General features: G+C 49.1%; 1 protein-coding gene across 1 annotated transcript in view; it reads left to right on the plus strand.

Annotated features, from left to right (window-relative positions):
- Positions 1-23,530, plus strand: part of unc13a (unc-13 homolog A (C. elegans)) — a 46,320-nt gene that overhangs the window by 16,433 nt on the left and 6,357 nt on the right. Inside the window, exons 12-36 of the mRNA XM_060066299.1 lie at positions 791-884; positions 2,135-2,181; positions 2,673-2,751; positions 4,846-4,920; positions 5,248-5,467; positions 6,935-7,162; positions 7,770-7,911; positions 8,139-8,308; positions 8,757-8,872; positions 9,555-9,718; positions 10,108-10,261; positions 10,726-10,794; positions 12,112-12,201; positions 12,480-12,614; positions 13,777-13,910; positions 14,454-14,539; positions 14,654-14,780; positions 15,101-15,197; positions 16,531-16,674; positions 16,949-17,026; positions 17,148-17,225; positions 17,511-17,599; positions 18,004-18,150; positions 19,271-19,394; positions 22,312-22,341. Of these exons, the coding sequence (XP_059922282.1) occupies positions 791-884; positions 2,135-2,181; positions 2,673-2,751; positions 4,846-4,920; positions 5,248-5,467; positions 6,935-7,162; positions 7,770-7,911; positions 8,139-8,308; positions 8,757-8,872; positions 9,555-9,718; positions 10,108-10,261; positions 10,726-10,794; positions 12,112-12,201; positions 12,480-12,614; positions 13,777-13,910; positions 14,454-14,539; positions 14,654-14,780; positions 15,101-15,197; positions 16,531-16,674; positions 16,949-17,026; positions 17,148-17,225; positions 17,511-17,599; positions 18,004-18,150; positions 19,271-19,394; positions 22,312-22,341 (2,917 nt within the window). The remainder of the gene's footprint in view (positions 1-790; positions 885-2,134; positions 2,182-2,672; positions 2,752-4,845; positions 4,921-5,247; positions 5,468-6,934; positions 7,163-7,769; positions 7,912-8,138; positions 8,309-8,756; positions 8,873-9,554; positions 9,719-10,107; positions 10,262-10,725; positions 10,795-12,111; positions 12,202-12,479; positions 12,615-13,776; positions 13,911-14,453; positions 14,540-14,653; positions 14,781-15,100; positions 15,198-16,530; positions 16,675-16,948; positions 17,027-17,147; positions 17,226-17,510; positions 17,600-18,003; positions 18,151-19,270; positions 19,395-22,311; positions 22,342-23,530) is intronic.

Here is a 23,530-nt window from a genome sequence, read left to right on the forward strand (position 1 = left end):
ACCAACACGTTCTAGATCAGGGGTCGGCAACCTTTTCAACACGCAGTGCCAGTTGGACATTTTCTCGTTAATGAGTGTGCCTTAAGCAACAATATATAAAAAATGAAGCTGAATTATGATACAGCGACCAAAAAACCTTTCCGGAACACCTGGAATTGTATTATTCCATGTGGTCCACAATCATGCATCAACATTTGAAATGTTTTTTTGGTTGTTATATTTACAGCATGGGCTTATAAATTATAATTACATATGTCCCATCTTAAAACACCAGTTTCAGAAACTCATTCAAAAACATATTTGCACCGTGAGAAATGTAAAAAACGAGAATATATGAGAATGTTGAAACCATCCACATCAATAGCTATCTTTAAGACATGTACAGCTATGCAAAACCATGTGAAGGCGACAACATACAGCAACAACACCACTTGCAACCATATTTTAAATATTTTCTTTTCTATTACTCACAAAATAGGTTTAAAAACTATTAATTGATCCCATTTCAGAACACTGCTTTCTGTAACTAATTTTAACATATTTGCATTGGGAGGAAACGCCCAAAACAGAATAAAGTGCAAAAAGAAAATCTGTAGTAATGATTATGCTGCCGCATTGTGCTGTGAATTATTATTATTATTAATATTTTTTTCAAGTGTGCCAATGATTATGCTGCCCCGTGCCAGTGGTGGCACGCGTGCCTAGGGTTGCCGACCCCTGTCCTAGATCATTCAGGATTCACGATCCAGACGTCTAAAACATCCGGATAAACACCTGTCCTCTCCAACAGCTTCCCGAAGAGGATGGAGATGGAGCCCGGGACAGCCAGGGCCAAGGCCAACTGGCTCCGCCTCTGCAGTAGGGTACGGCTACAGCTGAAAGAGGTAATGTGTGTGTGTGTGTGTGTGTGTGTGTGTGTGTGTGTGTGTGTGTGTGTGTGTGTGTGTGTGTGTGTGTGTGTGTGTGTGTGTGTGTGTGTGTGTGTGTGTGTGTTTATGACATAGATCTTTCCACTAGTTGCTGTCTCCAGTCTAAATGTCCTCTGTGGTGTTGGAGCTCAGTGACCAATCAGACCCCTGCATGCTCCTGGGTGTTCTCTCTAGCTTGTGTTGACCTGTCTGCTACTCCTTCCTTTGACTCAAGTTGTTCCAGTACTGTGTGCGTTGATGTTGTTGCTTTGTTGCTTTATTTGTCCATGATTGGTTGTGTTTATCCCGTGTGTTGTCTGCCATTATATTACTTTTTCAGTCGTTTGCCATCCCTGTGTCGATTTGCATGTTGTCCGTTCTGATTGGGCGGGAGCAAGACTTCAGGTGGGTGTGGCTTAGACTGTTCATTACTTTTAGTAGCTCATAGGGTACGCATGTGTACGTGATGGTTACTTAGCAACAGTGGGCGCTGTGTAATTCTGTAATTTTACACTCAGGGCCGGCAATGGCATCTCTGTCTATTTTACTAGAATGAATTGTATTAATTCAGCAAAGTGCTTTACACTTCAAGATAAACACAAACCATTCAGCGACGACATCTTATTCAAACAACGGAGGAGGATGAGCTAAACGAACAGACAAAAACCCCTAGAACCGAAGCCCCCGCGACTCACGCACTCTCGTGTCGTCGTGTCTCCTTTGGAGGGCGAGCAAGGACGCGGAGCACAGAGCACACATCACGTCTATCACACCGACGCTGACGGAACCCAACGACATCACGGCGAGAAGCCCCTCCCACAGTGACGGGCGTTACTCACGCCGCCGCTCTGACGACTGTGATCAGTGCCCGCTCATCTCCCTCGTCATAGCACTCTGCACCCCCCCCCCCCCCCCCCCCCCGGTCGAGTGTCCTCTGTGTCACCGGGGGGAACACTCGCCGTTGCCATGGCAGCCGCTTTTATAGACATCTCTCGTCCGTGAAATAAACATATAAAACATAGAGATGAGAGGAAAGTCTCACTCTCAATGCCAAGCGTTATAATGTGACTTAAGACCAGCTTAGGCCTGGCTTGACTTAGGGGAAGCTAGTAGCTCTATAGAGGGCTTGGGGGGGGGGGGGGGGATTCAAAATACACTGTGCACAATGCAATCCTGTTCTGTTGATGTTCTGATGGTCTCACTCACCCCTTTATGGACGTCCACAGGCCCGAGGTGAGAGTGTGGGGATGGCATCGCTGCTCCTCTCTGCGGGGTACGTGACCGAGGGGCTGGGGACGTTGATGGTGACGCCGTCGCTGTTGTTGTTGTTGTTGTTGTTGTCGTGGATGTGGTTGTTGTTGTTGTCTACGTTGACTGTCAGGTTGGCTGCTAGCAAGAACAAACAAACAAAGAACTGAATGGTTTGAGTGGTAAATAGCTTCAGCTTAGACTGTATCATGTATATTATACAAATAATTGATCTTGAAGAAATACACCACTACTATTAAACTACTACTAGTTCAACTACTCATATTACTGATCATCCATATATTGATATTCTAATATCGATCTTTCATTCTAAACAACTCAACTAAGAATATAAAATGTTTTTACATTATCTCTGAACCTCAAGCAGTGTAATAAAATGAATTGTCTAATCAAAGGTAAAACAAAGGAAAGTTGACACAAAAGGCAGTTTTGCTCCACCTTCCAATAATATCCTCTAAACATGAAGGGTTGAACGGGTTTGTGTTTGTGTTGCAGTGTGGGCGGAGCGCTGTACAGCATCGACAGCATGCCAGACCTCAGGAAGAGGAACACCATGCCTCTTGTCAGGGATCTGGTGAGTTTCATTACCATCGGGCCAGACCCGGCCTGCTGTGCGTCTCACGGCAGCTGTGTCTCTCCTCATCCTCTCCTCAACCTCTGCCATGTCTGAATGAATCCCGCCGCTCCCTCGCGTCCTCTTCTATTCTCTGCACTCGTCTCTGACCTTCTTATACCTGCTGCCAAGTGAGTCATCAAGCCCCTAGGTGTACTGAGAAGTGAGGAGGGGGGGGGGGGGTGTGTGTGTGTGTGGAAGAGCCGTTGAGTTAGGAAGAGGGGGGCACGGACCCAGGGGTCTTCCTCTGATCTACACTATTGCAAGCACTATGCATCAAGAAGCCAAACCCCCCCCCACACACACACACACACACACACAAACACACACACACACACACACACACACACAAACACACAAACACACACACACACACACACACACACACACACACACACACACACACACACACACACACACACACACACAAACACACAAACACACACACGCAGACATGTACCAAGCACCAGCCATGCCACCTGTTGGTGAAAGCCAGCCGGAAGTGACTAACATGTAGTCCCTCTAACAGCCTATAGGGCTAACCCTAACCCTCACAGAGGCTTGATGCAGAAAGAGCGTCTAACTCAGCAACGTCTACTTTTTTGTAAAGCAAAAAAAATATTGTAAAAAAAAAAAGAATCTTCGTTTGTCTAGGATCACAGTTGGTAGTTCATCTCCTTAATAAGTCTGGTTCAATGTGTCAATAGATAGATAGATAGATAGATAGATTTCATTACGTGCAAACCAATGGTTGACGTCCCGAACGCTACGTCCATATTTCTGCATCGGTGATTGCAAAGCAGCAATGAATGCTTCCCAGGTTGAGGAGCAGGGATATTTGGGTGAAAAAAAACAACCTCATATAATAACCTGCATCCACTCTGATGTAGGGACGCCTCCTCCCTCCTTTATTTTCCCCTGCAATCTCGTTCAGTGACTGACTTGCACTGGCGGATATAGACAGAGACGCTGGGACTGAGACTCCCTTGGTGACAGGTACTCAGCTGTCACCCTCGATTTCTCCTGTGACCTTATTGATTTGTTCCGCAGACAGACCTGTGACAAAACAGCCCTGTCTCAGCCAGCAGAGACTCATTCATAGCCAAGACCCTCCTGTCAGGGTCAATACATCGCACTGTCCCACACAAAGTGGTGCCAGTCGCACACACTGACGCCAGCCCCTCAGACACACACACACACACACACACACACACACACACACACACACACACACACACACACACACACACACACACACACACACACACACACACACACACACACACACACACACACACACACACGTGATATCTCTGTCGATCTGTCCACTCTCTATCTCCCTTGCTCTATTTCTCCCTAGAACCTTACCTGTCAAAGGATTTTAACTACACACACACACACACACACACACACACACACACACACACACACACACAAAAATAGAGACCTCAACACATACTCACTGCCACATTCATAAATGGTCAGCTGTGCTTGTCCAGGTACGACATGAGGAGAAGGACTTCTCCAGTCAATTCATTCAGCGATGATTTAGAAGTCTGAGAGCCAAACTCCTTCTTATTGAGGCGATTTACCTCCCTTTATGCTTCTGCATGCATTCCCTTAAATGATGAGTACACAATAACCCAACTGCACACAATGTGGAATCACCCACTGTTTTCCAATCATAAATGTCCTAACTGTTGCACAACAGGCAGGTGATTGTGTTGAACTTTGAATATCTTTTGTGTCACTCCTCAAAAATCTCCTATTTTCATGCTCCAAATTTACACTAAATTCATCTTCTTCCTTTCCTCCTTTTCTGACTTTGCCGCCGCAGGCTATGGTGAGTAACACCAACGGTATTATTCAGAAAGTAGTCACTTCATACTCTCTCTTGGCCATCTTCTGATCTGTGTCTGAGTACTTCTGGAGAACATGTTTGTGGTAATGATAGCTCCAGCCCTAGAGGACTCACTGTTTTAGGATCAAAGCTCCTTTGAAAGCGATAGACTTCCTGTGCACGACAGGAAGTGATGCGTTCTCTTTTCCCCTCAGTCTCTGGTTCAGAACTCCAGGAAGGCGGGCATCACGTCTGCACTGACATCGAGCACCCTGCACAACGAAGAGCTGGTCAGTAGCCCGCCACAGTGACCCCCTACACACTCAACCATACTCCATTTGTATTAAAAAACATACATCAGAAACAGCAATGGTTTCTGGAGGTTCACCAGCGATGGTGCTACCCAGACTCTTAGGGGAGCTGGCTGTGGCCTTGCGTGGCTGACAATGCCGTCGGTGTGTGAATTTACTCAACTAATAATTTGCATCACTGGGTGAACGTCGGGCAATAATTGTGAAGCGCTTTAAGCGGCCACTGGTTAGAAGAAAAAGCATCGCATAAACGCTGTCCGTTTACCATCGACCCTATGTCCCCGCCCGCTCTTCCTCCTCGGGCAGAAGAGCCACGTGTACAAGAAGACCCTGCAGGCCCTCATCTACCCCATCTCCTGCACCACGCCGCACAACTTCGAGGTGTGGACGGCCACCACGCCCACCTACTGCTACGAGTGCGAGGGGCTGCTGTGGGGCATCGCGCGCCAGGGCATGCGCTGCACCGAGTGCGGCGTCAAGTGCCACGAGAAGTGCCAGGACCTCCTCAACGCCGATTGCCTCCAAAGTACGACACCCCGCGGCTCTCTAAGGAACACGCCGCCTCCTCTCTGGCCTCCGTCCGATAGATAGAGGGAGGCTTCATTTTAAATTTACGTTCAGGGCGTTTAGCAGACGATTTTATCCAAAGCGACTTACAATAAGTACATTTGTCAGAAGAAGGAGAAACGACAATGTATCGCTGTCGGAACAGTAACCAACAGTAACCCAGAACCAAGCATTAACAATCGCTAGGTTAACCCATTCCCCGTGTACGACAAAGATAGCTAGGATAAGATGCTACATGATGTAGCATCTTATAGTACTATTTCTAAATCAAAGTACTATTTCTAAATCCAAGGACGCACAACGTACAATACGTGGCAGGACGTCCAACATACAATAAGGGCAGACATTAAGTGCCAGGACGCACAACATACAATAAGTGTGTGCATTAAGTGCCAGGGCGTACAACATACAATAAGTGTGTGCATTAAGTGCCAGGGCGTACAACATACAATAAGTGCGTAAGGGGGTTTGTGAGAGGGGCTGGGGGGGGGTTAAGGAGTGAGGAAGGTACAGCAGATGTAGTGGTCGGGCATCTTGCAAAGCAAAGGGTGGTTCAGAACCATCGGGCTGAGAGCAGAACCCACCGAACCCTCTTGTATGTCCTGCCTGCACGGACGCATCCTTTGCAGTTAATGTATGCAGAATATATGAAGAATGTAGAATGGAAAGTAGAAGGGTTTTTGTGTGGCTGTTTAAAGGCTCCAGGCCGACAGCAGCTTTATTTAAAATCACAATGAGTCTGTATCTAGTCCATCTCTGCGCTCTCTCGCTGCCATTTGGCAGGGGAGGTAATCCTCTGCCTACGTCTCCTTCTTTGTTTGGTCTGTATCTCTTAGGAGGATATTAAAAGCAGTTTGTCTTTCTAGACAGCCCCTTCTCCCTCTATGTAATCTATTTGACTCTGTATTTTCCCGGCAGGCTGATGAATTATTGACCTCTCCCGTGGCCTGTGCGTAGAATCATCACCATTGTCGAGATAAATGTGTCCACGATTACGCTGACATCGTGATCAGCTATTGTCAGGGCTTGATTTGTTTGGTTTATAAGGCAAATTTGGAAGCCATACCCCATTGGCAGTGCTTCTCAAATGGGGGTGTCCGTACCCCTAGGAGTACTTTGTAATACTTAATGGGGTACCAAAAATTATATAAAAAATAAGGATAGCCCAGGCCCATGTTTTTCATTAAATTCTCAGTATTTGCATCGTTTTAATCTTCATTTTTACACCGCCAAATAGAATGCACATTTTATTTATTCTTCTCCCAAAAAACTGTTGTACCGGTGAAGTGGGTACTCAGCTAAAATAGTATCTTAGATGGGGTGCACTGGCAGAACAACTTTGAGAACCACGGCTCTACGGCACCTGATGTGCTGACGTACGGTGTGCTGATGTAAACGTGGAGATGTTCCTCCTTCCCTCCCCCAGGGGCGGCGGAGAAGAGCTCCAAGCACGGTGCGGAGGACCGCACGCAGAACATCATCATGGTCCTGAAGGACCGCATGAAGATCCGCGAGAGGAACAAGCCCGAGATCTTCGAGCTCATCCAGGAAGTGTTCGCCGTCATCAAGGCGACCCACGTCACGCACATGAAGCAGATCAAGCAGAGCGTGCTGGACGGCACGTCCAAGTGGTCGGCCAAGATCAGCATCACGGGTGAGCCATGGGTTCATATGTTCATATGTTCATTGGTGAGGCTCATGTTTTTATTGGTGAAGCTCATGTGTTCATTGGTGAGGATCGCGTTCATTGGTGTGGTTCGTGGGTTCATTGGTGAGGTTCATGTGTTCATTGGTGAGGTTCATGTGTTCATTGGTGAGGTTCATGTGTTCATTGGTGAGGTTCATGTGTTCATTGGTGAGGTTCACGTGTTCATTGGTGAGGCTCATGTGTTCATTGGTGAGGTTCATGTGTTCATTGGTAAGGTTCATGTGTTCATTGGTGAGGCTCATGTGTTCATTGGTGAGGCTCATGTGTTCATTGGTGAGGTTCATGTGTTCATTGTGGCAGGTGAACTGCTCTGATAGTACAGTATTATTGGAGGTTACCATCAGTAACAAAATGAAAGTTGGTGATCATGCATGTTTTAACCATGTCTCTAAACCGGGGATTAGGATGCCTCGGGAAATCCAGGAGGCAAATTCAATGAACGTCTTCAAGCACCATTTAAAAACCTCTCTTCATTTAGCTTTTAATCAGCATCTTATAAGACTAATTAATAGCTTAAGTATCTTCTTCTGTGCGTGTGTCTCGTCCGGGTTAGTTTTGTGTGCCCAGGGCCTCCAGGCGAAGGACAAGACGGGCTCCAGCGACCCCTACGTCACCGTCCAGGTGGGCAAGACCAAGAAGAGGACCAAGACCATCTATGGGAACCTCAACCCCGTCTGGGAGGAGAACTTCAACTTGTGAGTCAAAACGCCAATCAAATCGAGAAAGGTTTCTCTGTGTTGTGAGGCTAAGGTGTGTGTAGTTCTATGTTAGGAACGTGTTGCAGGACTGATACAGTGTGTGTTGGTCTATGTTAGGGCTGATACGGTGTTTGTAGCTCTATGTTAGCCCTTGATGCTGGACAGACACGGTGTGTGTACAACGGGACGCCGGACTGACTCGGTGTGTGATTGGGTTTTCGCAGCGAGTGCCACAACTCCTCGGACCGCATCAAGGTGCGCGTTTGGGACGAGGACGACGACATCAAGTCTCGCGTGAAGCAGAAGTTCAAGCGAGAGTCGGACGACTTCCTGGGCCAGACCATCATCGAGGTCCGCACACTGAGCGGGGAGATGGACGTCTGGTACAACCTAGGTGGGCGCGGTCCCCTTAGACCCGGGTTACGTTGGAGCTCACACACACACACACCTGGGCTCCTCTTTGTACTGGGAACATCCAAACAATTAGATACTGTTCTTTCATTGATGAAATGGATGGAAGGATGATGGACAAATGGATGGATGGATGAATTGATGGATGGATGAATGGATAGATGAATAGATGAATGGATAGATGTTGGATGGACAGATGGATTCAGGAATGGGTTTACGACCGGATGATGAATGGATGGGTGAATGATGGATACATGAATGGACGGATGGCTGGATGAGAGCTGGATGGGAGGATGGATACGAACCAATATCGGAACACACAGTAGCTTCCTGCCAACGCTCATCTTCCTGACACCATCACTGCAATGTTTGGACGGCTTAGCCAGAAATGAAAGGCTCGGCGCTCTGACGCTTCTCTGCGCTCTTCCCAGACAAGCGTACGGATAAGTCTGCGGTCTCGGGCGCCATACGGATGCACATCAACGTGGAGATCAAAGGAGAGGAGACCGTCGCTCCGTATCACGTTCAATACACCTGCCTGCACGAAGTACGCTCATTCACTCTCCATTTGTCCCTCATTCTCCCTCTATCTCACTCTCTCCCTCGCTTTGAAAAATTTCACATCAAACAAGTCCGTCCCCTTGACTGTTTTATGACAGAGTGCTTCTAGAGAGGAAGCGAGTTGTTGTACTTTTGTGAGAACGACAACTTCCAGAGCAAAGCCCTTAGACAATTTAAAGTTCTTAGAAAGGACAGAAAAGCTAACACAGCTCGGAAAATATTCAGTTCTTGGGCCATTGATAACTACTCTCCTGGTGCTGTTGCATTGTGGTCTGTTTTTGGTGTCCCCCACCAGTATTCAATCCAAGGTGCTCATATACAGATACATCGCATTGGATGTGAACACAATGAAAGGTCTGCAGGACATTAATCTGTCAGTCCTAAAGAACTCTCCTCTCAACCCTGGCCTACTGGTTAAGGAGTTTCACCGGTCACCAGAGGGTGGCCGGTTTGAATCCCGACCGGTAGGCAAAAAAAAGTTGTGCAGCACTCTTCTACGTCCTCATCCACGTGGCTGTGCCCCATGTGTGTGGACCTCTGACAAGGTCAGACCAGGCCATCCTCTGTGTGTGTATGTGCAAGTGTGTATGTGTTCACCGGCTTCCCGATGGGTCCAAAGCAGTGAAAAAGAGACAATAAAGGATAACTTATCTCCCTGTGTCTCCCAGAACCTGTTCCACTACGTGACGGACATCCAGAACACCGGAGTGGTGAAGATCCCCGACGCAAAAGGGGACGACGCCTGGAAGGTGTACTTTGAGGAGACGCCTCAGGAGATAGTGGACGAGTTTGCCATGCGCTACGGAGTGGAGTCCATCTACCAGGCCATGACGTGAGTGCCCCCCATTGACCCTCGCAAACTCTGTTGAAATGTGACGTCACTCACGTCTACAGATCCGACCTTATCAGAAACAGCATCGGTAAATTAACCAATTATCAAATGACGCCGCTGTCACATTGAGTCACTCTTGTTTCACTGCTTTCCTGAAAGGTGACTTGTTATACCACCAGGTGTGAGTGTGATGAGGCGTTAGATCTATCCAGCAATCATCTATGTGGACACACCCACTTGTGATGTCAGAAGAGGCCGGTTTTTGTAACAGCTAACCACACTCACGCCTGGTTCTATAATACGTCACCTTTTAAAAAGCGCAGGTGTAAATGTTCATTGACTGAAGGATGATCTGTCTGAGGCTAACTATGTGTACCGTCTGTCGGCAGCCACTTTGCCTGCCTGTCCTCTAAGTACATGTGTCCGGGCGTACCAGCTGTCATGAGCACCCTGCTGGCCAACATCAACGCCTACTACGCCCACACCACCCAGGCCACCAACAACGTCTCCGCCTCAGACCGCTTCGCTGCCTCCAACTTCGGGGTGAGACACCCGAAAATACAGAGACTGATCTGATACAGCGACAGCGGACTCTATTTAACTAGCTCCCGTGGCCTTCTTAGCTGTTATATAGTTGACTTCTAGAACCATATGGTTATATTATTTAGTGTAGGATAGTATTGACTTACTGGCCAGCTAATTTGCTAATTGTTGGCATGTGGCCCAGGAGGTAGAGCTGGTTGACTTGTATCCGGAAGGTTGGTAGTTCGATCCCCGGCTCGAGGTGTCCTTGAGCAAGACACCTCATCCCAACTGCTCCCGACGGGCTGGCTGTCGCCTTGTGCACTTGACACCGCCGTTGGTGTGCGAATATGTGCATGAATGGGTGAATGTGAGGCAATATGGCAAAGCGCTTTGAGTGGCCACTGGTTAGAAAAGCGCGGTATAAATGCAGTCCATTGGTTACCTTCTGATGTCTCTAACCGTGTTTGTTGATCCTTTTACAGAAAGAGAGATTCGTGAAACTCTTGGACCAGCTCCATAACTCTCTGAGGATTGACCTTTCCATGTACCGGGTAACTCTCTTTGTCTTTTACTTTGTGTGGGCCTATAGCTCAACTATAAGCTCAATTTGTGAGTTAACATTACATGAGTGAAGGTATTTCTTTATATTAAAAAATAAATAACAATTTCTTTTTCATTACATTTTTCTACAAAGGACAGTTTCATATCGTTTTACACGTAAGAAAATCCTGAACACTGAATGAATATTTCATATTGTTTGCTGTGGCCATTCTATTCATATTCCTTAATAGCATTAGAAATACAATCCTTTAATGAAGGTCCAAAAGGCCTTCCATCATCCATTATCCATTATCCATTATCCACAGTGCATGAAGCCTTTATGAATTAGCTCTGCTACAACTCCAGGTCCCAGTGCAGTGATTCCACGCTCTGTGCGTGCGCAATCGTGTCAGGCGAGCCGTTTGTAAGCCTTAAGTCTCCTTGGCCTCTGTTCATTTCAGGGTCCCCAGTGGGCTACTAATGACTCAGCAGGCAATCAGCTGGAAGCGCTCTCCCCCTGCTTCACTATAACACCGTGGTCTAGACCAGGCCTGTAACGAGGCTTCCCTCTCCTCCTGGGGCTTTGACTTTAACAGTTTGCCAGGAAAACTGTTAGCGTGTCCCTTTGCACTTTGCCATCTCCAATGAGTTCCGGAGATACTCAGTGCGAAGTAAGTCAACCCTTGGGGTTTATTACGCCCCAACCCCCACCACGACCCCGCAGTGTGGAAGCCAAGTGCCTCCCTCTGCGTCCCTCTGCGTCGAACCTCTGAGCTCCGGTGGGTCTGTCTGTCCCTGCACCGTTCTCTTGGTGCGGCGCAGCCGTGCAGGCAGATGTGCAAATGAGGATCACAGCTCCTCAGACACATCCGCCGACGCAGGCGGGCGCCGCACTCCCACTCCCTATGGGGGCCCGGGGGTGTGGGCCGAGAGAAACCGCGAGGAACCCGCCTGCACACACACACACACGCACACGCACACACACACACTAGGGCATTGACTCCGAACTTCGTTATTCGAATATAATTCGAAGGCATTTAATGGGCAAAATATTATTAATAAATATTCGAATATATTCGAATATTAATAAACAAACGTACTTCGAATATGATTTTTGGGCAAAAGTCAAAGCCCTAACACACACACACACACACACACACACACACACACACACACACACACACACACACACACACACACACACACACACACACACACACCCACACAGGTGCACACCGTCACGGCTTCAAGAGACACGTACACACGCGTGCATCCTCACGCACACAGCTCTCACTACTGGTTTACACTCTGCGCTTCTCTGGCCGCAGAACAACTTCCCCGCCAGCAGTCCTGAGAGGCTGCAGGACCTCAAGTCCACGGTGGACCTGCTCACCAGCATCACCTTCTTCAGGATGAAGGTACAACCCCTGCCCTCTCCCTCTCCCTCTCCCTCTCCCTCTCCCTCTCGCATCGGGTTCCCCCGATTCCCGTCAAGGTTGGAGGAGGATTCAAACACGTGTTTAGGACACGAGTCAAATCAGTAGTTGCTTTGAACGTGTGGAGCAAAAAGTACCTTCAAATAAACCTAGCTATGTCCTTGCTTGGTGACTAAGTTTAGCATGTATTTTCTTTTTGCATAACTAAAGTTTCCTGAAATGATTCCCTGACCCTGACTCCTGCTGTCGTCTGTGCTCAGGTCCAGGAGCTTCAGTCCCCCCCCAGGGCCAGTCAGGTGGTGAAGGACTGTGTCAAAGCCTGTCTCAACTCCACCTACGAGTACATCTTCAACAACTGTCATGAACTTTACAGCAGAGAGTACCAGACAGACCCGGTGAGAAACGTCGGGGAACTGCGTGTGTGTGTGTGTGTGTGTGTGTGTGTGTGTGTGTGTGTGTGTGTGTGTGTGTGTGTGTGTGTGTGTGTGTGTGTGTGTGTGTGTGTGTGTGTGTGTGTGTGTGTGTGTGTGTGTGTGCGTGCGTGATTGTGTGTGTGTTCGTCTGGGTCTGAGTCTCAGAGTTTCTTTATATAATGTCCTCACTCCACTGTCTGCACAAAAACACCAGCGGGGGATGTTGGTTTGATCTCTTCTGCCTCTCATTAAAATATCAGTTCCGTTCATGCTTGCCTCCATGCATTCCAGAGCAAACACGTCGTCATTTCAATGAACAGATCACAGCCGCCTGATGTTCATGCTCTAGTCAGAATCCTCTCCTTCAGTTTCAACCCCTGCAGTCGCCATTTCCCCTGCTTCAAGTACTTGGCAGACACCACTCTGTCTGTAGAGAACAACTTCAACAAGGCTCTATAAAGAATATGTCAAGGTGCTTTATCCTGGCTCAACCCACTCCCACACCAGTGGGCCAGTATGCCATAATACCTATTTTTGGTTCTTGGCAGTTGTCGGATTACATTTTTTTTCGTGTTATCCTTGTTCCCTGTTCCGTGTCAACCTCGGCCAATGTTCTGCAGTTGGCCGTGAATTGGCAACTTAGTTAGGATAATCAATATATTATCCTCAGATTATCTCCATAAATGTCTGCTAAATGTCTCCTAAATTCAGACGGTTTTCTTTTAGCACATTTGGTAGCGTATTAATAGTGTCTCATGTTTCCTGGAATCAAAGTTGTTAAAATGTGCAAAAAAAACAACTTCGGAATTTAGCAGACATTTATGGAGATATTTTGAGGATCATGCATGGTCTATCCTAACTTAGTGTCTTTAATTGTGTCTGATGCTTCCTGGAATTAAAGCTGTAAAATGTGCTTCTTCATCCGTTCTCACATGAAGCTCCTTTGAGGCTGGTTCTCCGGTGGAACATTTGTTCTTAGGACGGTGCGAGTCACGGTGAGACCATTGGAGTCACACCATCGACCAACGGTTTCACTCCGTTTGGCCCAGTGTAGAAATACTACCAGGGAGACGGTTGTCACGGCGATGGTTTCCATGGACCCTGATGTTCTTTGCCCTGTGTCCCCCCCCCCCCCCCCCCCTAGGCCAAGCAGGGGGTGGTCCCCCCCGAGGAGCAAGGGCCCAGCATCAAGAACTTGGACTTCTGGTCAAAACTCATCACCCTGATCGTGTCCATCATTGAGGAGGACAAGAACTCCTACACTCCTTGTCTCAACCAGTATGTCCATTGAGCCTTCTCTATCGGCTCACACTTTATCTGTCTACTAGAGACACTGTCTATGTGATTTAAAAAAAAAAGAAGAAGAAAAGTACTTATTTATGTAGTATTTTATCCTAGCTATCTTTGTTGTGTACTGGGAATGGGTTAACCTAGTGATTGCTAGTGCTTGGCACTAGCAATCACTAGGTTTCTATGAACATCCATACTGTACCGACAGTGATATATTGTTGTTTCTCTTTCTTCTGACAAATGTACTTATTGTAAGTCTCTTTGGATAAAAGCGTCTGCTAAATGCCCTAATTGTAAATGTTAATGTAAATTATCAATATGCTGCGCAAAATAGGCTGTATCTGACACCAACCTTGGCTGACGTTGGCTCACATTTGAACAGGTCTGTTTTCACCTTGTGAAACTCTGCAGGATTCTTATCTCCACTTACCCTTTAGAACGGCTCTCAAAGGTTCCACCTAGGCAGGGGAGCAGTTCTGTCGACTCCCTTCTGTAACAGCGTCCGGTCCGGTGTGTCTCTTCCCTGTGAAGGTTTCCCCAGGAGCTCAACGTGGGGAAGATCAGCGCCGAGGTGATGTGGAACCTGTTCGCTCAGGACATGAAGTACGCCATGGAGGGTGAGGGCCAGATTGATCGCTACGGAGCCTATCTTCCTGGCATCCCTGGGCACATCCCCCAGGATCCGGAGAGAATCCGCGGTGACGTGTGTCCCTTTGTCTGCCTCCCCCCAGAGCACGAGAAGAACCGTCTGTGTAAGAGTGCAGATTACATGAACCTGCACTTTAAAGTCAAGTGGCTGTACAACGAGTACTGCAAGGACCTGCCGTTCTTCAAGAGCAGGGTGCCCGAGTACCCTGCGTGAGTAGTCCCAACACACACACACACACATATACGCACACACACACACGCACAAACGCACGCACACACGCACGCAACCACGCACGCACCCACGCTCACACGCACACAAACATACACACACAGACACAGTCAGTCACACACCAACGCACGCACACGCACACCCACGCACACACTAACGCACGCACACACACACCAACACACACACACACGCACACAAACCAACACACACATAGACTCGCACGCACACACGCATGCAGACACACACAGACTGATCAAACATATCTAATTTTATTCCTGACCCCCCCCCCCCCCCCCCGTAGATGGTTCGAGCCATTTGTCATCCAGTGGTTGGATGAGAATGAAGAGGTGTCTCGAGACTTCCTCCACGGAGCTCTGGAGAGAGACAAAAAGGACGGGGTAAAACGTGTTTCATTCCTACTCCCTTATGGTCCGCTCGTCTGTTCCGCTCCTCTCTGTTCCGACCCCACTGTTTTCCCGCCTTTGAGCGTTCGTTTCCTCCTTCTCCTCTCCCTTTACCGGGTACATCCTCTCTGTATTCCTAAACGTCTCCTTAGCAATTAGCTCAAAAGGCTGGTTCGAGGCATCTTCACCGATTAACCAGGTGCTTTTAAAGTGTGAGGAGTAACGTGGGCGAGGGATACTTTTAAAGTTCTGGTGCCCAGGTTGGGAACATACTCCTGGAGAGAGACAACATGACGACAGCAGGGTTTGGGGAATTAATGGCCTTCTCTCAGACAGATGACAGCCTCCTTCAGTGTTCAGACAGCCTGGAGGTGCAGGTACCGGCTCAACTGCAGCCAATTAGAGCGGAGGCAGCCAGCCGCCATCCAATCAGCAAACAATAGACCGGGGACTCCAGCTGCCTCGTGTCAGGCTGACAGACGGCATGCCTGCCTGTCTGTCTGTTTGTCAGTCTGTCAGCTTGTTAGGATCTACTGGCTTAGTTTAAGTTCAGCAGCGATACGAAACCAGACTGACATCTAAGAAAAAGCAGAATATGAATTGATTTTAAAAATCGGATACAATATCATATAAATTCTAAATTCTTTCATTAAAATTTGTTAAAATGTAACAACAATTTTTTGTTAAAATTGTATGTAAATTATATTTGCAATTCTGTTGCGTAACCTCGGCACCATCGTAAATGAGGGTCTTCCTCGTCCACGGCTCACAGGGCTAGATGATGAACACATGAAAAAGGAAATCATCGACCAAGATCACAATCATTGGCTTTCAGTTTCCCCCATCCCCCCCCCACACACACACGCACTCTTTGTCCCGTTCATTTGACCCCCCCCCCACTCGTCTCGTGTCCGGAATTCGTAGGGCGTTTGCTGAGCGCCTGTTTTGTGCAAGCCTGTTTTCTGCTACCATGTTTTGTGACCCCCTGAGCGAGTGGTTTGTGTGACCCTGTTTTGTGCGTTCCTGAGCTTGTGTTGTGTGCGACGCTGAGCGGTGTCTGCGCCCCCCCTGAGAGGTGTTCTGCGCCCCTCTGAGCGTTGTTCTGCGCCCCTCTGAGCGTTGTTCTGCGCCCCCTCTGAGCGTTGTTCTGCGCCCCTCTGAGCAGTGTTCTGCGCCCCTCTGAGCGTTGTTCTGCGCCCCTCTGAGCGTTGTTCTGCGCCCCCCCTGAGAGGTGTTCTGCGCCCCCCCTGAGAGGTGTTCTGCGCCCCTCTGAGCAGTGTTCTGCGCCCCTCTGAGCAGTGTTCTGCGCCCCCCCTGTGCGCTGCAGTTCCAGGTGACGTCGGAGCACGCGCTCTTCTCCTGCTCCGTGGTGGACGTGTTCTCCCAGCTCAACCAGAGCTTCGAGATCATCCGCAAGCTGGAGTGCCCCGACCCGCAGATCGTGGGACACTACATGAAGAGGTTCGCCAAGGTGGGTAGAACCTTCTGGACCACCAGCCTCACGGGTGGTGATGCGATGGTGTGAGTGAAGGAGTGAGTGAGTGAGTGAGTGAGTGAGTGAATGAGTGAGTGAGGGAGGGAGGGAGGGAGGGAGGGAGGGAGGGAGGGAGGGAGTGAGTGAGTGAGTGAATGAAGGGTTTCTTTACTCATCAATGGAGGAAGATGAGTTAGTTTTTTGGTTTATTAAATGGGTCTCTCTCTCTCTCTCTCTCTCTCTCTCTCTCTCTCTCTCTCTCTCTCTGCAGACCATCAGCAACGTCCTCCTGTCCTACGCTGACATCATCTCCAAGTGCTTCGCCAACTACGTCAACATGGAGAAAGTGGTGAGTGGCGGAGGTGCCGGCTGCTACGCCCGCCCCGGTGGCGGTGCTGTTCAGCCGGGGGCTGGAGGAGAGAGACTCCCTCACTGAGGGCTTCCTGTGTTGTGTTCTCCTCTCTCCTCAGCCCTGCATCCTCATCAACAACATTCAGCAGCTGAGGGTACAGCTGGAGAAGATGTTTGAAGCCATGGGAGGGAAAGACGTGAGTGGATCTCCTCCCTCTTCCCCCCTGCAGTCTGTACTGCACAGCCAAGCGGAAGGAGTGTGTGTGTGTGTGTGTGTGTGTGTGTGTGTGGGTGTGGGGGTGGGGGCGAGGGTGTTTGTGTGTGTTTGCTTGCATGTGCTTGCGTGTGTGTGTGTGTGTGCGTCTGGGGGGTCCAATTAATCGTATAAGGCAAGCCACAAACCATGTGTGTGCGTGTGTGTGTGTGTGCGTGTACGTGTGCTTTTCTGCGTGTGCGTGTGTTTGTGTGTGTGTGTTCTTCAGCTGTGTGTGGAGGCGAGCGACATCCTGAAAGATCTGCAGGTCAAACTGAACAACGTCATGGACGACCTCAGCAGGGTCTTCTCTGTCAGGTACACAGACAGACAGACAGACAGACAGACAGACAGACAGACAGACAGACAGACAGACAGACAGACAGACACATAGACAGACACATAGACACACAGACACACACACTACCTCACAACCCTAACATGTACACACACACGTACACACAAATACATACAATCAAACACACAGGCACTGACACACACACACACATAGACACACACACACGCGCACACACACTCACGCACACACATAAACACACAAAGACAGGCAGACAGGCAGACAGACAGACACACAGACACACAGACACACAGACACACAGACACACAGACACACAGACACACACACAAACACTCCCCAACCCTAACATATACACGCACACGTACACAAACACACACACACCCTGACGTCCTGTTTGTCCCTGCAGCTTCCAGCCGCACATCGAGGAGAACGTGAAGCAGATGGGAGACATCCTGGGCCAGGTGAAGGGGACGGCCAGCGTGGGCAACGCCAGCAGCGTGGCCCAGGACGCCGACAACGTGCTGCAGCCCATCATGGAGTTCCTGGACAGCAAGTGAGAGGAGAACACTTCTAGTGTCACTCTGAGCCGAGTGTGTGTGTGCGCGTGTGTGTTTGTGTGGATGTGTGGGTTTGTGCGTGTGCGTGTGGGTGTGAGCATCTTAATGCCACTGCTGTTATAGTTCTATATTGGCAGGAGAAATGAAGCCATCTTTATGCCCTCTGCTCCGTACTCCTCTCCCCCCCTCTCCGCTCCCCTCCTCTCCTCTCCTCTCTCCCCTCCTCTCCCCTCCTCTCCTCTCTCCCGTCACTCCTCTCCTCTCTCCTCTCTCCCCTCTCCCCTCTCCTCTCCTCCCCTTTCCTCCTCTCTCCCATCTCCTCTCCTCTCCTCTCCCCTCCCCTCCTCTCCTCTCCTCTCCTCTCTCCTCTCCCCCCTCCTCCCCTCTCCTCTCCTCTCCCCTCTCCTCCTCTCCTCCCCTCTCCTCTCCTCTCCCTTCCCCTCCCCTCCTCTCCTCTCCTCTCCTCTCCCCTCCTCTCCTCTCCTCTCCTCTCTCCTCTCCTCCCCTCCTCCCCTCTCCTCTCCCCTCCTCTCCTCTCCTCTCCTCTCTCCTCTCCTCCCCTCCTCTCCTCTCCTCTCCCCTCTCCCCTCTCCTCCTCTCTCCCCTCTCCTCTCCTCTCCCTTCCCCTCCCCTCCTCTCCCTTCCCCTCCCCTCCCCCCTCCTCTCCTCTCCTCTCCTCTCCTCTCTCCTCTCCCCCCTCCTCCCCACTCCTCTCCTCTCCCTTCCCCTCCCCTCCTCTCCTCTCCTCTCCCCTCCTCTCCTCTCCTCTCCTCTCTCCTCTCCTCCCCTCTCCTCTCCCCCCTCCTCCCCTCTCCTCCTCTCTCCCCTCTCCTCTCCCCCCTCCTCCCCACTCCTCTCCTCTCCCTTCCCCTCCCCTCCTCTCCCTTCCCCTCCCCTCCTCTCCTCTCCCTTCCCCTCCCCTCCTCTCCCTTCCCCTCCCCTCCTCTCCTCTCCTCTCCCCTCCTCTCCTCTCTCCTCTCCTCCCCTCCTCCCCTCTCCTCTCCCCTCTCCCCTCTCCTCCTCTCTCCCCTCTCCTCTCCTCTCCCTTCCCCTCCCCTCCTCTCCCTTCCCCTCCCCTCCCCTCCTCTCCTCTCCCCCTCTGTCTCCGCCCCCCAGCCTCACGCTGTTCGCTAAGATCTGTGAGAAGACGGTGCTGAAGCGCGTGCTGAAGGAGCTCTGGAAGCTGGTGATGAACACCATGGAGAAGACCATCGTGCTGCCGCCGCTCACAGACCAGACGGTGAGGACACGGCCTCTCTCTTGGCCGTGCTGAACATCACACCCTGTAGCTTCACACTCGAAGGGACACATGATATCTTGTACGTATCAATAAGTGGAACGACTGTTCCAGCTCAGGCACATGAAAAGACTGGAATCTAGCCTTTATTGGGTTCTCTTTTTGCTTTGACACTTGCAAACACATACAGAAATGTACACCCACGCACACACACACGCACGCACGCACGCACACATGCACACGTAACGTGCACTGCTGCACAGTTTCCAGGATTGGCAATGACTCAAGACAGATTTTCTGCTCTTTTATACGGTGTAGTGTCGCTGTGTTACTCGACAGGAAACTAATGTGATGAGATGGTTTTCGATCTGCCTCGGTAATGATTGGAACATTAAATCATTATGGAACTGTGTACACACACACACACACACACACACACACACACACACACACACACACACACACACACACACACACACACACACACTAATAGATAAATACACATACACATATACACAAATAAACATACACATTCACACACATATACGCACATTCTTACACATTCCTACATCTCAAACCGGCAAGAAGAGGAGGTGGAACCCATGGCAGACATTTTATGTTGCAGAGATTTATGTGGGTTCTCATCATGGCGGAGACCAAATACTAAACAATGCCTTGCTGAATACGTTTCCTCGAACAACTCCCTACGTGATGCAAAAAGAAACGAGGGACAAAATGAAAGAGGGAGTGCACCATACCATCCTAACCCCAGCTCACGGCTGCTCTCCAAGATGTCCGCACTCTCTTCTATTCCGCTCGAAATACATGACGAGTGAAACTCTGCCAAGATGTAAATAATGAAATAACTGGGGCTCATTTGACGTTGAACACATTTTGGAAAGCAGCCACTTGTTTCGTTTAGTTTTTTTTGATATATCTGTTTTTATTTGTGTGTTTCGTTATTAAGGAAAGAGCCTCATATCATTCACAAGTCAACAGGAATTCAGTTGGAGGTTAGCATGACTAGCAGCGGTAGCTCAGTGTCAGCCTTAAATAAAGTAGGTTTATGGAAATTACATTGGTTAAAATCTGCAGCACAAGTCGTCAATTTGGCAGCAGTTATACGATTTTACATCCTGCACATACCTACCCATACCCACATTTATTGCTTTTTACATTTATTTCATAGATTGGGTAGAAAAGTCATAAATTCAGGGGGCAAAAGAGCATAGCTACTGATAGAACTGATCGACTGGCCCCTATGTTACTCAACACCACGATCAATACACTAGTCGATGAGCCACCAGGGGCCCGCGGCCCTTCTCTAGCTCAGCGTTGAACTGATGTGGGGCTCTTTGCAGCTTGACTGACCCTTTTCTCTGGTTGTTGTTACTATCACATCCTGCCCCCACCGCTCTCCCTCCACAGATGATTGTAAGTACGGCAGTCCTGCGTGTGTGTCTGTCTGTCCGTCCACAGTGGTCAGTCCCCTGCTATATGTGGCTGCAAATCTCCCCTGTTCAATCCCACATGACCCCCCCCCCCCCCGAACACCCTGACCCAAACGGGCCTGTCCTGTCCCTCTTCTCCTCTCTTCTCTCCTCCCCTCCCCTACTCTCTTCTGTCCTCTTCCTTCTCTATTCTCCTCCTCCACTCTTCTCTCCTCTCTCCTCCTTCCTCCTCCCCTCTCCTCCACCACACCCCCTGTTTGCCTCCAACTCTGTCTCTCCACATGGAGGCAGAAGCATGGTGCATTCCTGACTGGTATGGATAGGTCCCTCCTCCTCCTCCTCCTCCTCCTCCTCCCACTCCTCTTCCTCGTCCTCCTCCTCGACAACCCTCCCCACCAATCAGATGCCTCTCCTCGCTCTCTCTCGCTCTCTTTTCCTGAACACATTCCTGATCCAGGAAGTGGTTTCCTCGCCCCGGTGTCTCGTTATTGGCCTTGTCGTTCCTCCTCCTACTTCCTCTTCCTCTTCTCCTTGCATTGTGGCCTTCTCAAGCGGGGTGACTCTGACCTCTGGGTGGCTTGGTTTCTTGGTGTCCTGATCCCCCCCCCCTCTCTAGCCTACACCCCATCCCCCCCTCCCTCCCCTCTCTCCCCTTACCTCCCTCACCTGTTTGAACTGTGACTCCCTATGTGGGTTTGTTGCTTGCCTCTGAGAGGACTCCGGTCTCTCTCTGGGTATCATGTACACATCGTACTGCACCGTACTGCACCGTACTGTACTGTATGTCTCTCTGCAGGCCTGTGGTGTTGGTCTGTCTAGTTTGGTTCCATGTTTGGCTGTGTCTACAGTGATGATGATGATGATGATTTCATGACAGTATGTCGCGGGATATGTTGATCAATGTGGCTATCCCGGAGAAATTGTGGGTGGTGGTTTGCTTTGGTCAGACCCACCTTGGGTTTAAACTCTCCAGCGTCGTGGAAGACCACTTTTGAAACGCTTACTCCGATGTGTTTCCGTAGTTTTCTCTTTCCCTACATGACGTCATTAGTTTACACCGCAAGTTTATTTGTGTTAACGTAGGATTGCGTTTTCTTCTACACCTTGCGCTCTTAGTTTAGCTCAGTAAGATAAGTGTATTATTTAAACATTATTGATATCTTTTGCTGTAGCAGCAATTGTAGTGTTAAGTAATCAGGGATATGACATCCAAGAATGATCCAATTAAAAGGATCATTTTTATATATATGAATATAGGTTGGGAGTTTGCTTCAACATAGTTGAAGCAAACTCCCAACCTATATTCATATTGTGTATTCATAGTCGTATTAATATTTAATAATAGCGTGCCTTTATACACCCGATAATTTTCGCCATCCCAGTTTAGCCGATGGCCGCTCAGACACTGGCCAATCAGAGGGCTGCAGCCATGACCTCGTAAACGTATTAACAAGTTGCTTTCTTTTCAGGGGAGGTTGAAGAATGCGTCTCACAGCGATGTAAGGATGAAATCCCTCCAGCTCCATATGTCCTGTCTCTCTACCTCTGTCTCTCTGTGTCTCCGTCCCCCACTACAAAACCCCACAAAGCCCTCATCTCCCTACTCGGGAGACAACAGCATAACATCTGTATCCCCGGCCTTTCTCTCACCCCCCCCCCCCCCCCCCCACCCCCCCCCCCTTGTGTTACTTGTGCCTGATCTGTTAAGTAAAAGAGTAACGTACAAAGATGATATGTTGGCATGACTGAGTCTCTATAGCGTTTGGCCCGGTTGCACTCTGCGTTTCCTTGCTACTTCTGTCGCCAATATCAAGCCGTGACAATAAGTCCATTTGTCAGAAGTGGGAGAAACAATATACCGCTGTCAGTACAGTAAGGATGTTCATAGAACCAAGTGCCAAGCACTAACAATCGCTAGGTTAACCCATTCCCCGTATACAACAAAGATAGCTAGGATAAGAAACTACACAATGCTAAGTACTAAGTACCATAGTACTATGTACTATGTGTCCTTGCACGTATTTTGAAGTGCAAGGACTTAAAACATAGAAAAAGTGTGTACATTAATCATTTTCCAATATGGAAGTAACTTCACTTTGGTGCGGAATCAAACCCTCCCATAATTCATTGCATTCTTGTGGTCCGGTAGAGACCCGAACACCGAAGTCTGGGTGAAACGCAGAGTGTGACCCAGTGCAGTCGACTCCATAGGGTCTGAACCCCAGCATGAGGCACTATGGACGTCTCTCTCGTCTCCTATGGTCGAGAACCTGTGTATGACTCCAGAAGAGAAATCTCCCCCATGTGTGCTGTGTGCCTCCACACACACACACACACACACACACACACACACACACACACACACACACACACACACACACACACACACACACACAGAAAACTATACAAGATGGGGTGTATATATTTATATATGTATCTTATATATATTTATATGTTTACATTATACATATTATGTGGTATAGCAATAAGTGTTTCTCACATTGTCACCTTTCAGCGCCCTGCCACGTGTGTGTGTGTGTGTGTGTGTGTGTGTGTGTGTGTGTGTGTGTGTGTGTGTGTGTGTGTGTGTGTGTGTGTGTGTGTGTGTGTGTGTGTGTGTGTGTGTGTGTGTGTGTGTGTGTGTATAGGTACGTGTACGCGAGTGCGTGTGTGTGCGAGTGGGTAAAC

Source organism: Gadus macrocephalus, chromosome 12 (assembly GCF_031168955.1).
Source record: "Gadus macrocephalus chromosome 12, ASM3116895v1".
Lineage (NCBI taxonomy): Eukaryota > Metazoa > Chordata > Actinopteri > Gadiformes > Gadidae > Gadus > Gadus macrocephalus.